This window comes from Pimephales promelas, chromosome 21, assembly GCF_988280905.1.
Source record: "Pimephales promelas chromosome 21, fPimPro1.hap1.1, whole genome shotgun sequence".
Classification (NCBI taxonomy): Eukaryota; Metazoa; Chordata; class Actinopteri; order Cypriniformes; family Leuciscidae; genus Pimephales; species Pimephales promelas.
This window is the reverse complement of record NC_142789.1, coordinates 9,125,758-9,139,613: the sequence shown is the minus strand read 5'-3', so window position 1 is coordinate 9,139,613 and position 13,856 is coordinate 9,125,758. Positions and strand designations below refer to the sequence as shown.

General features: G+C 37.0%; 3 protein-coding genes and 1 long non-coding RNA gene across 6 annotated transcripts in view; 2 read left to right on the top strand and 2 right to left on the bottom strand.

The window, feature by feature from the left end:
- draxina (dorsal inhibitory axon guidance protein a) overlaps positions 1 to 3,337 on the top strand; it is a 113,346-nt gene extending 110,009 nt beyond the window's left edge. For all 3 annotated transcript variants that reach the window (XM_089125326.1, XM_089125327.1, XM_089125325.1), the window contains exon 7: positions 1,265 to 3,337. In XM_089125326.1, the coding sequence (XP_088981452.1) occupies positions 1,265 to 1,377 (113 nt within the window). In that variant the 3' untranslated portion in view covers positions 1,378 to 3,337. The remainder of the gene's footprint in view (positions 1 to 1,264) is intronic.
- Positions 1 to 5,814, bottom strand: part of LOC148970123 (uncharacterized) — a 100,298-nt gene extending 94,484 nt beyond the window's left edge. Inside the window, exon 1 of the long non-coding RNA XR_016148699.1 lies at positions 5,728 to 5,814. This is a non-coding gene — a long non-coding RNA (uncharacterized LOC148970123). The remainder of the gene's footprint in view (positions 1 to 5,727) is intronic.
- Positions 4,635 to 9,002, top strand: LOC148970122 (P2X purinoceptor 7-like). Its single transcript, XM_089125328.1, has 3 exons — positions 4,635 to 6,455; positions 7,889 to 8,062; positions 8,249 to 9,002. The coding sequence occupies exons 1-3, from the start codon at positions 6,417 to 6,419 to the stop codon at positions 8,753 to 8,755; spliced, it is 720 nt and encodes a 239-aa protein (XP_088981454.1). The 5' UTR covers positions 4,635 to 6,416; the 3' UTR covers positions 8,756 to 9,002.
- A 50-nt stretch (positions 9,003 to 9,052) lies between these two features.
- LOC120487527 (uncharacterized) lies at positions 9,053 to 13,614 on the bottom strand. Its single transcript, XM_039683726.2, has 14 exons — positions 12,607 to 13,614; positions 12,454 to 12,528; positions 12,248 to 12,322; positions 12,066 to 12,161; positions 11,623 to 11,938; positions 11,103 to 11,388; positions 10,967 to 10,990; positions 10,674 to 10,883; positions 10,488 to 10,573; positions 10,227 to 10,331; positions 9,998 to 10,112; positions 9,839 to 9,920; positions 9,421 to 9,585; positions 9,053 to 9,345 (listed from the first exon to the last, which is right to left on the bottom strand). The coding sequence occupies exons 1-14, from the start codon at positions 12,684 to 12,686 to the stop codon at positions 9,087 to 9,089; spliced, it is 1,974 nt and encodes a 657-aa protein (XP_039539660.1). The 5' UTR covers positions 12,687 to 13,614; the 3' UTR covers positions 9,053 to 9,086.
- Between the last annotated feature and the right edge of the window lie 242 nt (positions 13,615 to 13,856).

Below are 13,856 nucleotides of genomic sequence, written 5' to 3'. Positions count from 1 at the left end.
AGTGCAGCCGAAAGCTATATAAAAGAAACTCAAGACATGGCGTGTCTGTTAGTGTCTCCTTTCCAATTGAGTTGGAGACGCAGAACAAGGGTGTGTCTACCAAGGGGACATATTTATCCCATTCTGATGAGGAGATTGAAATTTGGTGCCTTTCCAATCCTGGATTCTGATTGGCCAATGGTGTCTGAAGTAGCCACGGTGTTGCCCACCCTAGTGTGGAAATCATATTATAAAGTACAGTGTTAAAACAGTGTCTTATATTTAAAATGTTATATTTTTTTTATATATATATTTTAAATTATTAAAGGCATTGAATGGTACAGATAGAGACCAAACACTTTGAGAAATGATTAAGTCATCGTCCATGCATTTGGTTATCTTTAAATAGATCTGTCTCGTGAACTGTTGTGTTAAGTCAATAACCATTAACATGAACTGTGCTTTGCATGAAGATAGAGTGGATGTGTTGCCATTTATATCAATTTGTGGCCTCCAAACATAGGTATGAATGGATTTAGATAGATCTCTGTTGCCTTTTTTTTGTTTCAGCCACTGTTGCTGCATCTGAGAGATCCTGGAAGAATATGTACCTGTATAGTTCTTGCTTAAATCTTAGGAATGAGTTTGGTGGTTAGAGTCAACCTGTAGTCCAATGAGAAGCCCTTTCCTTGGTAGTGTTGGGTGCAGAAGGTTCCTACCCTGTTTGAGGTGTCTGGCAGTTGTCTTAGCATTTTATCTGATGTTTTTAAACCTTTGTTTATGCTCATTCACTAAGGATCAAATCACAGTGTGGGACATCTTCTTCCACACCTGCAGTTAGAAAGGGGCCCTGCCATAAAGTGGTCCCTGGAATGCTACCATAACCCTTTAGGCGCCAGAGGTTTCTTCCTAAAATGCTCGATTTTTTACATCTTAATTTCAAAATGCTATATCTTAAAAGTGAAAAAAAATAGATACTTTGTGTAAACCCTCAGCTGTCGCAGGGTTCTTCATAGAAAATATATCGTAATACTCAAATTCAGCCTCCTTGAGAACTGAATGAGCAAGCTACTCACCCAAACATATCAGTTGTTAGATAGCGCCAGATATCAGGTGATAGGTAGTCATAGTGAAATGTGACCTGGAAATGATTTCTCATGATTCAATAAAAAACTTCTTGACTTCATTATTCAATCAAAGAATACATTTATTTGTAAGTAGTTTTGGATGAAAAAGTCTGCTAAATGAATACATGTGAATATAATGTAAATATCATATTCTTTAGGTCTGCGTTGTTATGCCAAGTTCCACCGCAAGAGGCGAGTGACCCGAAGACGTGGCCGCTGTGTGGAGCCAGAATCAGCCAACAGCAACCAAGGGGCCTTCATCACCATCTGACATATAAAGAGATGCATCCTCATACCCCATGACTGATAATGGACTGAGCCTTAAGAATGTGGGCCAAAGTTAAACATCCATCAAAGCTTGCTCTAACTCAACCCACAGTATAAGCAATGAGGTTACAAGAGGCCATGTGGTATTTTGAATACAGTCATGACTGAAAGGCACTGTTAGGCATGATACAAAGCAGAGTGCCTGCAACCCAACCCCTTCATCTGTGACTGTATTCAAAATACTGCACTCATTGAGTAGGGTACCTGATTGCTTTTTTAAAACAATTACCAACACAAAAAAACTATTATATAAAAAAGTGGATTAATATGCTACTTTTTAAAAAATAAAATTATTTAATTCCATCCTTCCACCATTAAATGACAGTGACAATAAAAAAAGCAAGAAAAACATTCTAGATGTAATTCCTCATCTAATGGAGCTCAAATAAAAACACGGAACTAGGAATTGTTTACATGCGTTGTAATTTTTTTAACACAATATGTTATTTTCTTACACACACACATATGCTCATCTCTCAGCATTAAAAAAGTTGGTTTACAATTTTTAATTTAAACCAGACCCATTCCTTTCAAAAGTATCACTCAATGAAAATACTGTACCATATCTGAAACAGAAATGTGTTACTTTTACTGAAATACATCATACATGGAACAGTTTTAACAGTATGTAATTTTGTGCCTCATGTGATCATTTTTCTGTACAGCACTTTGGTCAACTGTTCAATGAAGTGTCATAGCCATGCTTTATCGTATATAAAACACAGCTAATGACCAATAAGCATCATTAACTGGAGCTATCCATTTTTTAAATGTACATACTGTACTAATCTTTCAGGGTTGTGCCCCATTCAGAATTAAATTTAGAATGGCTTATAAGGAGGAATTGAGAAATCAGGATACAGAATTAGAATTTGAGACAGGAAATAGAATTTCTCACATTTTTTTATTTTTTTTTTATTTTTAGAAACACTAGAAGATATTAAGGACATTTTGAAATGCCGCTGATTAAATTTGTCTGCAATTGGTCATTTCATGAAATGTCATCAAATTACTTTTTTTGGACTATGGAATTAATCAAAGCCAACTAATGGACAATTGAATTGTCTGCATGTTATCACTTATTAACACAGAGGTCTCAAACTCCGGAGCTAATCAAGGTATTCAGGAGGATTACTATAAACTTCCAAGCAGTTGAGTTGGAGCTAAACTCTACAGGGCTATGGGTCTCCAGAAACTGAATTTGAGACCACTTTATTAACATGTGTGTAGTTACAGTTCAATACAGTAGGTTACAGAATTAATATATTCAAATTTGGCCAGTATTTATTTTTGAATTATTGAATCATCTGAAAACAGAAGTGAAAGAGCTAGGCTTATTAGAAATATATGCCTCTACCTACAACACTCCAAAATACCTATACAAACAATTTACTTTAGTTTCCAGAAACGAACACTAGAAACAGTAAAACGGCAACAACTTTAATAAACAGTATTACAGTATACATTTCAAAACGCTTTTACCATAGAGTATAATTTAAAAACAAATACATTATGACATCTACATCATATAACCAGCTTCATATACAATTCAGGTCACAATAAAAAGAGCAAACTTGTCACATACCTGTCCTGTCTTGTGTTGCACATGGGTGTTTTGTTATTTTGGGCCATGTGCGCTCGTCATTGTCTGATCCCTCCCCCTCGTTACCTGATTAGTGTTTTAGTTCTTCCACCTGTCCCCTCTTGATTTGTTCCCTTTTTAAGTCTCCTCTTGTTTGCAGTCTTTGTCGGATCGTTGTTTTGTCTTATGTCTCCCGTTCCCTGTGATCCTCGACATGTTCAGGTTTTGTTGTGTTTAATTTGTATTTATCGTGTTTTTCCCCCTCGTGGGTTTTTGCTTTGTGTTTGTTTTGTTTTTGTAATAAATTATAATTTTTTCTGCACTTGAGTCCTCAACCCCTTTTTGTCGTTCCCGTGCGTGACAGAACTAAAATGACATGGTTGCTTCAGCAAATGCATTTTTTAAACACTTTAGGTGATTAGAGTAGTAGTGACTCTAATGTATAGTGTAGACCGTAAGTTATTTCATTTTGCAGAAATGCCAACACAGGCACTTATTTACAGTGAGCCTGGGTTGGAGGGGAAACAATGTAATTTAGTTTAGAGAAATATGTCCAATTAGAGAATGTATTATGCACATCAAAGGTTAAATTAGCATAACTACCCTTGTGAAAAAAAGTGCACTTTAGTGTACTTTTATAAAGTGTACTTATTACAAAAATAATACACTTTAAAGGGTTAGTTCACCCAAAAATGAAAATTAAGTCATTAATTACTCACCCCCATGCTGGTCCAACCCCGTAAGACCTTCGTTCATCTTCGGAACACAAATAAAGATATTTTTGATTGGATCTGAGAGCTAGATCAGTCCTACATAGAATGCCTAAGGGACTGGCTCTTGACGGCCCATAAAGTCATTAAAGAAAAGGTTTAAATATTCCATGTGCCTACAGCGGCTCAATTATAAGTTTATCAAGCGACGAGACTACTTTTTATGCGAAAAAAACATAAATAACGACTTTATTCCACTAGTCCATTACTTCCTTATGGGCGCATGCGCGAGAACTGAGACGAGGACGTTCTCATTCGTCTACTTCTTGTTACCGGCTGATCACCGCTTAGGAGTTTTACCGCCACCTCCCGTATAAAATGATGATCCATATATAAGGCGCTCCGGATTATAAGGAACACTGTCGTTTTTTGAGAAGATTAAAGGCTTTAAGTGCACCTTATAGTGCGGAAAATACGCTAATTGAAAAGCGTATGTACAGTGCGCATCTTCCTCTGCTTGTAAACAGAAAGTTTTGCGCTTCCAGCTATATCAGCACATCATCTTATACGGTAGGGGGCGGTAAAACTCCTAAGCGGTGAGCAGCCGGTAACAAGAAGTAAACGAATGAGAACGTCCTCGTCTCAGTTCTCGCGCATGCGCCCATAAGGAAGTAATGGAATAGTGGAATAAAGTCGTCATTTATGTTTTTTTCGCACAAAAAGTATTCTCGTCGCTTGATAAACGTATAATTGAGCCGCTGTAGGCACATGGAATATTTAAACCTTTTCTTTAATGACTTTATGGGCCGTCAAGAGCCAGTCCCTTAGACATTCTATGGAAGAGTGATCTAGCTCTCAGATTCAATCAAAAATATCTTTATTTGTGTTCCGAAGATGAACGAAGGTCTTACGGGGTTGGTACAGCATGGGGGTGAGTAATTAATGACTTAATTTTCATTTTTGGGTGAACTAACCCTTTTAAATGAATTCACTTAAGTGCGATTTAAAAAAAAAAATTTCGGGGTACTGAATGCACATTAAGTGTAATTTATTTCAAATATATCACATATTAAGTTGAAATAAAGTGTAATAAGTTCCAATCAAGTGTGATTTTTTGGAACAACTTAATTGGTACTTTAATACAACTTTATATATACTTTCATAATTGCTTCTAGTGTATTTAAATTATAGTTAAAGTGCACTAAACAATATGATGACACGCAATTAATGTGATTAAAAATATACTTTGAAGTCAGTCAACAATACACTTAAGTGTGAATTAAATACAATTTTTTCGGGGCACTGAATGCACATTAAGTGTAATTTATTTCAAATATATCACATATTAAGTTGAAATAAAGTGTAATAAGTTGCCATTAAGAGTGATTTTTTGGAACAACTTAATTGGTACTTTAATACAACTTTATATACACTCTCACAATTGCTTCCAGTGTATTTAAAATACAGTTAAAGTGCACTACACAATATAATGATGCAATTAATGTGAACTAAAATATACTTTAATGTCAGTCAACAATACACTTAAGTGTGAATTAAGTGTAATGTTTTCGACAAACTTAATGCATATTATATGTAATTGATTTCAAATGTATCACAGATTAAGCTCAAATTAAATGCTATTAGTTGATATTAAGAGTTATTTTTGAAATATGGTAAAAGTGTACTTCCAAATATACTGACAAGCAAATAATGTCAACAAAAATATACTTTAATTATATAATAGTGTACTTGTTTATTACATTAAATAAATTTTTTTAATTAAAAAAAAAACATAGTTGCAATTTATTTCAAATTTGGACAAAAAAGTCTTAATAACCTATATAGTTACAATCAACACAAATTCAATTTAAAACCCTCTATATTTACTGACAAAACAATCTCTAAAATAAATACATAAAAACCTTTCTGTTGATGCACAAGAAAAAACCCAAGAAACAAACGGTTACAACACTTAAAATGAAAATTCTGTCATTATACGCACCTTCAAGTTGTTTCAAACCTGTATGAATTTTTCTTCTGCTGAACACAATGAAGATATTTTGAAAAATGTCAGTAACCAAATAGTTAACTGGTCCCATTGACTTCTATGGTATTGTGTTTCCTACTATGGAAGTAGTAATAGGATGCACTTTATGTCAAAAAGATGATTGATTGACAGGTGACCCGCCCCTTTCCCACGCCCCTTTTGGCATAGGATGAAAGGGTTGAATCGAGAGCAAAGGAGATAAGAGGTGATAAAAACTATCAAAATGAGATAAAAAGTATCAAAAATGAGATAAAAAGTATCAAAATGAGATAAAAAGAGAGACATCTGGGTTAGCGAGATAAGATCAAAAGGCATCAAATGGGTTTGACAGTTAGTTTTATGACCTATTGACCGCTTAGCCTTGATAATGTCATTTTTAACATTTGTTTTTAATTGTAAAGATAAGATTAAAGGGATCAAATTGGATTTGACAGTTAGTTTTTTAACCTATTGACCACCTAGCCTTGATAATGTAATTTTTAACAGTTGTTTTTAATTGTAAAGATAATATTAAAGGCACACCATGCACCTTCGGTGTTTTTGTAAAACAGCGACCCCTAGAGCCGCTGTGGTGTACTTGCAGTGTCGTAAATAGCCGCACTCGCCGCCGCCACACACCCCCTCCCTGGAAAGAAGCATTGGACATGGAACAGGCACAGGTAGACTCCGAAGATTTTGATCAGGTAATGTTTCGCGATTTCACACTAATATATTATGCTACTGCAAGGTTAATATATTAATAAAAACTATATGTCTAGTGTTAGGCTGGGCTACTTTATCATCATTTATACCATGGTCTGGGTGAATACTCGATTCTGATTGGCTGCAGGGTGTCCGTTAAAAAGTGATAGAGGACACCTAGTAAAGTAGTTCTGGTGAAACTGCCTGTTTACCATTCGAAATTAATAAATAAATGCGCTGCCTACAACGGCTGTGAGTAACCATAGCAACAGGCAGTCACATGCTAACGTTCTATCTAATCATCTAACGTTATGATATTATAGCCTAATACAACAATGAGCGACTTCGTGCTATTTCTTTTAACATTTATGGAGAATATGGCAACTTTGACGACTGGTATGCTGCTGAAGAAAGAAAAAATGTAAATAAAACGGAGGAAATTACACCGCTGCTGCGCTGCTCCATTGAACTCTATTGGTAACGACGTAACTTGCGACCATAGTTGGATAACACGATGCTTTCGGGAAACGCACCCCTGAATGAGACCCTGCGGGAGTTTTACGCAGCTGTCCAGACAACCAAGGCAGGAGAAGGCTGAACGTTACAGCGTTTCAAGCCTAAGGAGCCTGAGGCAAATGACCCTCTCTTTGATCTGATTAATTTTTGCCCTCTATAACGTTAAGCGCAAATCGCTGGAGCTCAGAGCTAATTGTTTTTTTATTGTTGTTTGATTAATTGTTTTATGTGTAATAAAAAAAAAACTATGCCTACCTTTGTGTTTCATGAAAAAAAAATGCATTTGTGAACCTGAAGGGATACGAGCTAAGCGGACTATAAATATCTCCGGTTGCTAGATAAACAGTCAGTCAAGTTATTATTTGTAAAAACTAGATTTAGCCTAATTAAAATATAAACTAATGTTTTATTTGGCAAGTGACCATGGTATAAGCGGGTTAATGCCCTCCGAGGTGTCCATTGTCAGGTTTTAATGGACTTCGGCGGAGGCAACCGTCCTCCGCTGCGCGTCGGCCGGTTTACGCCTCGCCGTCGTCCATTAAAACCTGACAATGGACACCTCGTCGGGCATTAACCCTTACAAAGTTGCCTATCGCGTTTGCTGGCTTACACCGTTTTTACTTGATTTCTGCTAAATTACAAGTAAACAGTCTATGCTCTAGGACAATTGTATAATTTCATTTTTTTATTGTAATATAAACATTACAAAATGTCAAATGACATAAATAAAGTAAAATGTACGTCGCATTATTTCATAACATTGTCTGTTATGATTTCATTAGACATGTCTGACATGATTATAGCGAATTATAATAATAGTTAGTAAATTGTGCTCACTTGCATTATTTATAACCACTGGGCTTTGAAATGTTCGAATAATTATGAGAGATGTTGACCACTGTCCTCACGATAATCGCAGGAATCAACATCAACAGCGTCGTCTGATATCCCTCAGGCGATTGGGGCCAAAACAAAGAAAAAGACACCTCAGCGGAGGAGGACGTCAAAAGGGTGGAAGGGCGCAAAAACTCTCGACCCTGAGGAGCAGCTGAGGCTACAGGAGCTGCGTTCAAGACGTGCATCCGAAATGAAGGTTTGTTTATTATTGGTCAAGACGCTATTGTAGATACATCAGCCTTATTAATAATAATAATAATATATATATATATATATATATATATATATATATATATATATATTATATATATATATAGATATAGATATAGATATATATATATATATATATCAAAATATAATAAGTAATTGTTTTGCATTGTAGGTAAAATTGCATTCCCTGGAGTCTGTGCAGAAGGACAGGCTGTTGGATACAATTCTCACAAGGTTGCCAGGTCTTATGTTCGACGTGATGGCCATGTTTGAGGTATCCCAGAGCCCTGACCCTGTTGGAGATGTTCTGCATTGGTGCACTTGCACCAATTGCAGAGAAATGGACACAGACCTGGAAAGGCTTTGCTGTCGCCAGATCCCTGAAAATTGCATAAGCAACATGGCACACATGGAGTTCTATGTGTTGGATGAGGGGGTGTTGCGGCTGGCCCGTGCAGCCTGGAATGACATTTTTGCTGTTGATGACAGCCAGGAGCCGGGTGTAGAACAGCGTCAATATAGACATGCTGCCTACAGACAGTTTGTGCTGTGGCAGCATGGCCGCCTGGGTGTGGGCAACAGAGTGGTGATCCCCAGCTGTTGTGTCTGGAAGATAAGGATCAAATTCCCCGACCCAAGAGGACAATATACAGGATTCCGTGTGCGCCGCCTTCATTAGTTTTTTTTTTTTTTTTAATACACTTATACAGATAGTACTACACAACATCTTATGTAAAAAAACTTTTTTGGAATGTTAATTTAATGTTTTATTATTAGTTACCTCTACAATTTTGAAGTTTACTTATATTTATTTAAATTTTTGATATTAAGTTTACGTATATTTATTTATATTACTTATAAATATATATTATTATATTATATATATTTTATTTATTAGTTTAACTTATTTAAAATTTTAAAAAATTGTTTGCATTAAAATAAAGACATTGTTCAAAAAGTTCAATAGTATGCTTCTTTTATTACAAATATTTACAAGGACCAGATTACAGTCAGTGTGGAGGAATGTGTCCTCTTTCGATGTGGGCCTGCACTAGTTCTGCAGTGGGTGGTGGCAGTACATCAGCTAGCAAACCCCTGCGCCTTGGATCATCGGACCTGAGCGTCTGTTTGCGGGGAAGGCCTCTCCCACTTGCAATCCTTCTCCCAATAATGGACTTCTGGAGGTCTTGTATGTAGCTGTACTGCTTCTTCTCCTTTGTGGTGTAGACACTCCAGCTTTTTGATTTTTTATTGAAGTATCTTCTATATCTGTAAAGAAAGTGTAGATTTTAGTATAGTGATTTCAAAATTTTTCAAAGTGCAGATGTTACAGTAAATACATACATTTTGTGTCCATCCTTGTTACGGGCTGGCTGGCGATGATTGTGGTTATTGTAATCCAATGCAGCAAGCAAAACTCGCGTCCTGTATACAGGTGGGCTGTAGGCGAAGCGCTTTGCCGCATACATCAGTATATGATTTTGGAAGCTTTCAAAATCAGAAGTGGTCCTGGAGGGAAAGGAAGGAGGCACACAATAGTAACACTTCTTACCACAAAGGCAAAAGACAAACACTGTTCAGCCACAATTTCTAGCCTACATTCAACATAGTTTTATAAAAATGTACAACAAAAACACATCTATCAGAACTGTGAATGAAGTAGAACATGGCTATGCATAAGTGTAATTGAAGTATTTACATTTTAAAATAAATACAATTGCTACTTTAGTGCATTTGTAATTGCATGACAGTTGATGCATACCTGAAGTTGATGAACTTCTTCACCTGGCTCAACCAGCGCTTGTCAAGCACGATTGCTGTAAGTGCCTGATGAGCTGCTGAACCTGTAATCACATATCAAAGAGAGTAAAAATCACAATCGCTGAGCAAATGAACATCAGGTGGCTAAAATTGTTCAAACCTTCCTGGATCCATGGCTTGTTTTGGCTGCTTTCATCCAGAGGCTCATGATCACAGCATCCAGTTGCCCACGAATGTTGATTGCGGACATGGTGTAGGACACCATGCCACATCATCTGTAGAAATGCACCAACATAGATTACTGTACATACAGCTAGCCTAGAAACTAAAATTTTCTGCATGCACAAAGAAATTTTTTTACAGCGACATTACAAAGACTTATAAAATACCTTGAACTGCTCCTCGGACAATGATTGCTTACAGCAATACCAAAAGTGGTTAACGATGTCCTTCATCCAGGCTAGAATTGAATTCTGATTTTTCATTGTGCCAGCCTGATTGAATGATAAAAAGGAAACAAAGCCAAGGTTAATATTTGGCTTCAAAAATTTTAATTACCAAGACAATAATGCAAGTCAAAAGAATCAGTCTTCATCTTTAAGGGCATAGAATAGTTGTAGAATACTGTATAAATTACGATGATTACATACTCGTCGCAACTTTTTTCCAAGATTTTTGGCAGCATGCCATATGTCAAGAGAGTGGTGAATATTTTTGTAGCGCCCACGCTTTGGATCTGAAACCAATAATAACGCATTTGTAATGACACAATTATTAGTAGAAAAAAAAAAAAAAATCGATGGCTCTAGAAATTACATCCAAAAACTTATCCTTACCTAGCAAGGCAGAGATTTGTGGGTGGGCATCCGTGACAACTTCTTTTACCGGAATTTCCTGGATTAGTGAGTCCATGGTCCTGATGAAACACTCCTTCTCCATAATCACGGAATTCCTGTTTGTTTCACGCTTGTCTACGGTGACAATGTGCACAATGTCTCTTGACTCTTGCTCAAGAGTTGTGTAAGTGCAGTATTGGGCACAGTGTCCTATTAAAAAAAATTAATAAATTCAGCCGTCAGCATGTGGACTGTACACATGCAATTATACAATATGATCAAAAACATAGTACCTGGAGAGTCCATTCTGCCATCACCTAGAGAATAGATCAAAAATACATCCATTAGAATCATATTTTCTACACCATTACAGCTAAATATAATAATAGTAGTAATGTAATGGTGGTTAACGAATATGCAACACCTTACCTAGAACAACGACATGTTCTTCTTGACACAACCGGTTTATAATGACAGCCCGATTTTTTTCCCAACATTCCTGGACTGGATCAATGCAATAAGCATCTTGAATTCGGAAGAAAGTCCCCTCAGCAACCATTGGCATTTTCATAAATTGAAAAAGGAGGGCAATCTTCCTGTAGTTATTGCCAGAAAGAAGAGTATTTGTAGCCAGCATGAAGTCACCCCCCTGCATGCCGTACTTCAAAACTGGCTGTGAGTTCCATTTCCAAAGAATGTGTCCAAAGGGGCATGACTGCATTCAAAAAATAATTTTGTTTAAACACTTGCACACATTTGGTTAGAGTCCTGTCAAATTTGTAGAATAGCTTTAGCACAAAAACTCACAAATGCATAAGTAATGTAGAGCTCATTATCTATTGCTTGTTGCCAACACCAATATCTTAACTTTATGTTAATTTTATCAAAGCTGTACTGTTTACAACCAGTTCACTAAGTCCCCTATCCAAATGCATTCATCTTATCTTACCCATTCCAAAATGACTCCAGTCCCCCGAGGTTTCAGGCTCACCCGAAATGGCGGTTCACCGCTGCATGCTACACCAGAAACACGGTCTAGGTAGTTGCACTTCTGTAGTGGTAGCATCAAATACATGGCGAGCTGATGGAGGTTGTTGTTGTAGGTGATGTTGGCACTTTTCCCCACCAGATCTTCCTCACAGAGAACTCGTTCTTGTTCAGGGATGTATTGTGACTCAAGTTCAGGAGGATTGGGTGTGGCAACATCAAGCACAGCTTCATCTAAGCTTATTTCAGCAAGATTGTTTGTGTTGACCCGACCAGTTCTGTGTATAGAAGCAGAGTATATGGACATTGATTACCTTCTAAATAAAAACCAGAATGTAGAAAAAAAATTTACATTGAAAGAAGTGTGTAGTTGTGATAATGAACACAGCACAACATGAAATTTACCGTAGCTGAAGAAAAGGAAAATAATCCTCATCTGAGCTGTCCTCATCCTTCCAGTCCTTATGAGAAGGATCAACCCAACAATCATCCATTTCAATGCTGTACAAGAGATACACGGATGAACATCAGACTGGAGGGATATGTCAGTGGAAGGCAAATAATAACCAGTACAGCACAATACTTACAAGCTGTTCCTCAAGTCATTGGCATCCCCCTCATCTGGAGAGTCGTTTTCTTCTGCAATGCTTAGAGAATGCATGCTGCAATGATAGTAAAAATAACTTATTAACATGTATGTATGTGTGTGTGTCTGTGTGTGTGTAGGTTTATATATAATATATATAATGCATAATATATATTTTCTAATTATATAATCAAAAAACAATCTCACCTGGATTCCAAAACATCACCTTCTTCTGTCTCTGTGACCAATGGCTGGACACCAGGTACAGGGAAGTCTTCATGCCTAATTGAATAGATAAATGATTTGTTTACAATGTGCTATGTCTTACTTGGAGTATTATCATTGAGCATAAAAACATACCCTTCACAGTCTGACTCCTCTGTTATACTGGACACAGGTGGAATTGGCGGTCTTATGTGACCCTTGCTGGGTGTAGACATAACTACCTTATCCTGGTAACTACAATTAAAGGATATTATCAGTATTTACTCAGCAGCAAAAGTAATACTGAACAAGCTTGAAGTTTGTTTGAAACAATCAGTTTGAAACTACGTGGAAATTCCTGAATTCCACTAAAGTCCACTATTAGTTAGCTAAAGTTTGTATATTATGCACAGTACACACGCCATAAGAAATCAGAAAAGGACTAAGTTGTTTCGTGATAAATACACATCACAAGACCAGCTGGCAAGCGAGTCAAAAAACATAAAGAAAAATATATATAGAAACGACAGTTTGTTAGGAAGTCTATCTAGAGATGTGAATTATTGAACTGGTCTAATTGTCAACAATGGATGAATGAACAGCACCGTAAAAAAATGGCAAATTATAAGTCAGCATAACAACATAGAATGTAAACAAGATTACAAATAAGAGATTTACTTACAAGTCCATCAGCAAGATCGCCAGGTCAGCATCGCTGTTGCATCCAGTGCTGGTTTTAATCTCTCGCCAGCGAGTAAAAGCACGACCGAGTGGGACTCTTGTCCGGTTTCTAACACGGTCCGACTCTCGCTTTCTTTTTCTAGACTCTTCCGACCGAGTTTTCTTGGATTTTTCCATCGTCCTTTTTGCGCGAAAGTGGGTTCAGCTTCGGATTCTTCTTCTTCGGCAAGATACCGCAGACTATACACTGTTCGCGCAAGTGGCCTCATATGTTGTTGATGTGTGTGACGTCGTTGCCGTAAAGCATTTCGTGACTATCGCGCGACTTGTCAGGGGCGCCACTTTCAAACTTGCATGGCTGGTTTTTCCGGCGGCGTCCTCCCCAAGCTTCACTACCAGGATGATTCGCCCTACTATGACTCTGCTTACCACCGAAACGACTTTGGAGCTGTTATATTAAGGTACAAATCTTGCATAGTGTGCCTTTAAAGGGATCAAATTGGATTTGACAGTTAGTTTTTTAACCTATTGACCGCCTATCCTTGATAATGTTGAATTAAAGATAAAGTCATGGAATTCCCCTCCCTGCCAGGTGTCGCAGGGTTAGTGAGAAAAATAGTTTTACTAATAATGCTACATATCTCACAATAATTAAAGTTGAAAAGCATTCAGTTCATTTAAAATAAAATAAAAAAGATTGAGTGATTCTCTCTATCACGCAGGCA

Coding starts and splice junctions, on each gene's coding strand:
- LOC148970122 (XM_089125328.1), top strand. CDS start 6,417: ATGGAACAGGCACAGGTAGACTCCGAAGATTTTGATCAG. Junction 6,456..7,888: donor ACTCCGAAGATTTTGATCAG/GTAATGTTTCGC, acceptor CGATAATCGCAG/GAATCAACATCAACAGCGTC. Junction 8,063..8,248: donor GACGTGCATCCGAAATGAAG/GTTTGTTTATTA, acceptor TTTGCATTGTAG/GTAAAATTGCATTCCCTGGA.
- LOC120487527 (XM_039683726.2), bottom strand. CDS start 12,686: ATGTCTACACCCAGCAAGGGTCACATAAGACCGCCAATTCCACCTGTG. Junction 11,939..12,065: donor TTTCCTTTTCTTCAGCTACG/GTAAATTTCATG, acceptor TTCTATACACAG/AACTGGTCGGGTCAACACAA. Junction 9,586..9,838: donor AAGAAGTTCATCAACTTCAG/GTATGCATCAAC, acceptor CTTTCCCTCCAG/GACCACTTCTGATTTTGAAA.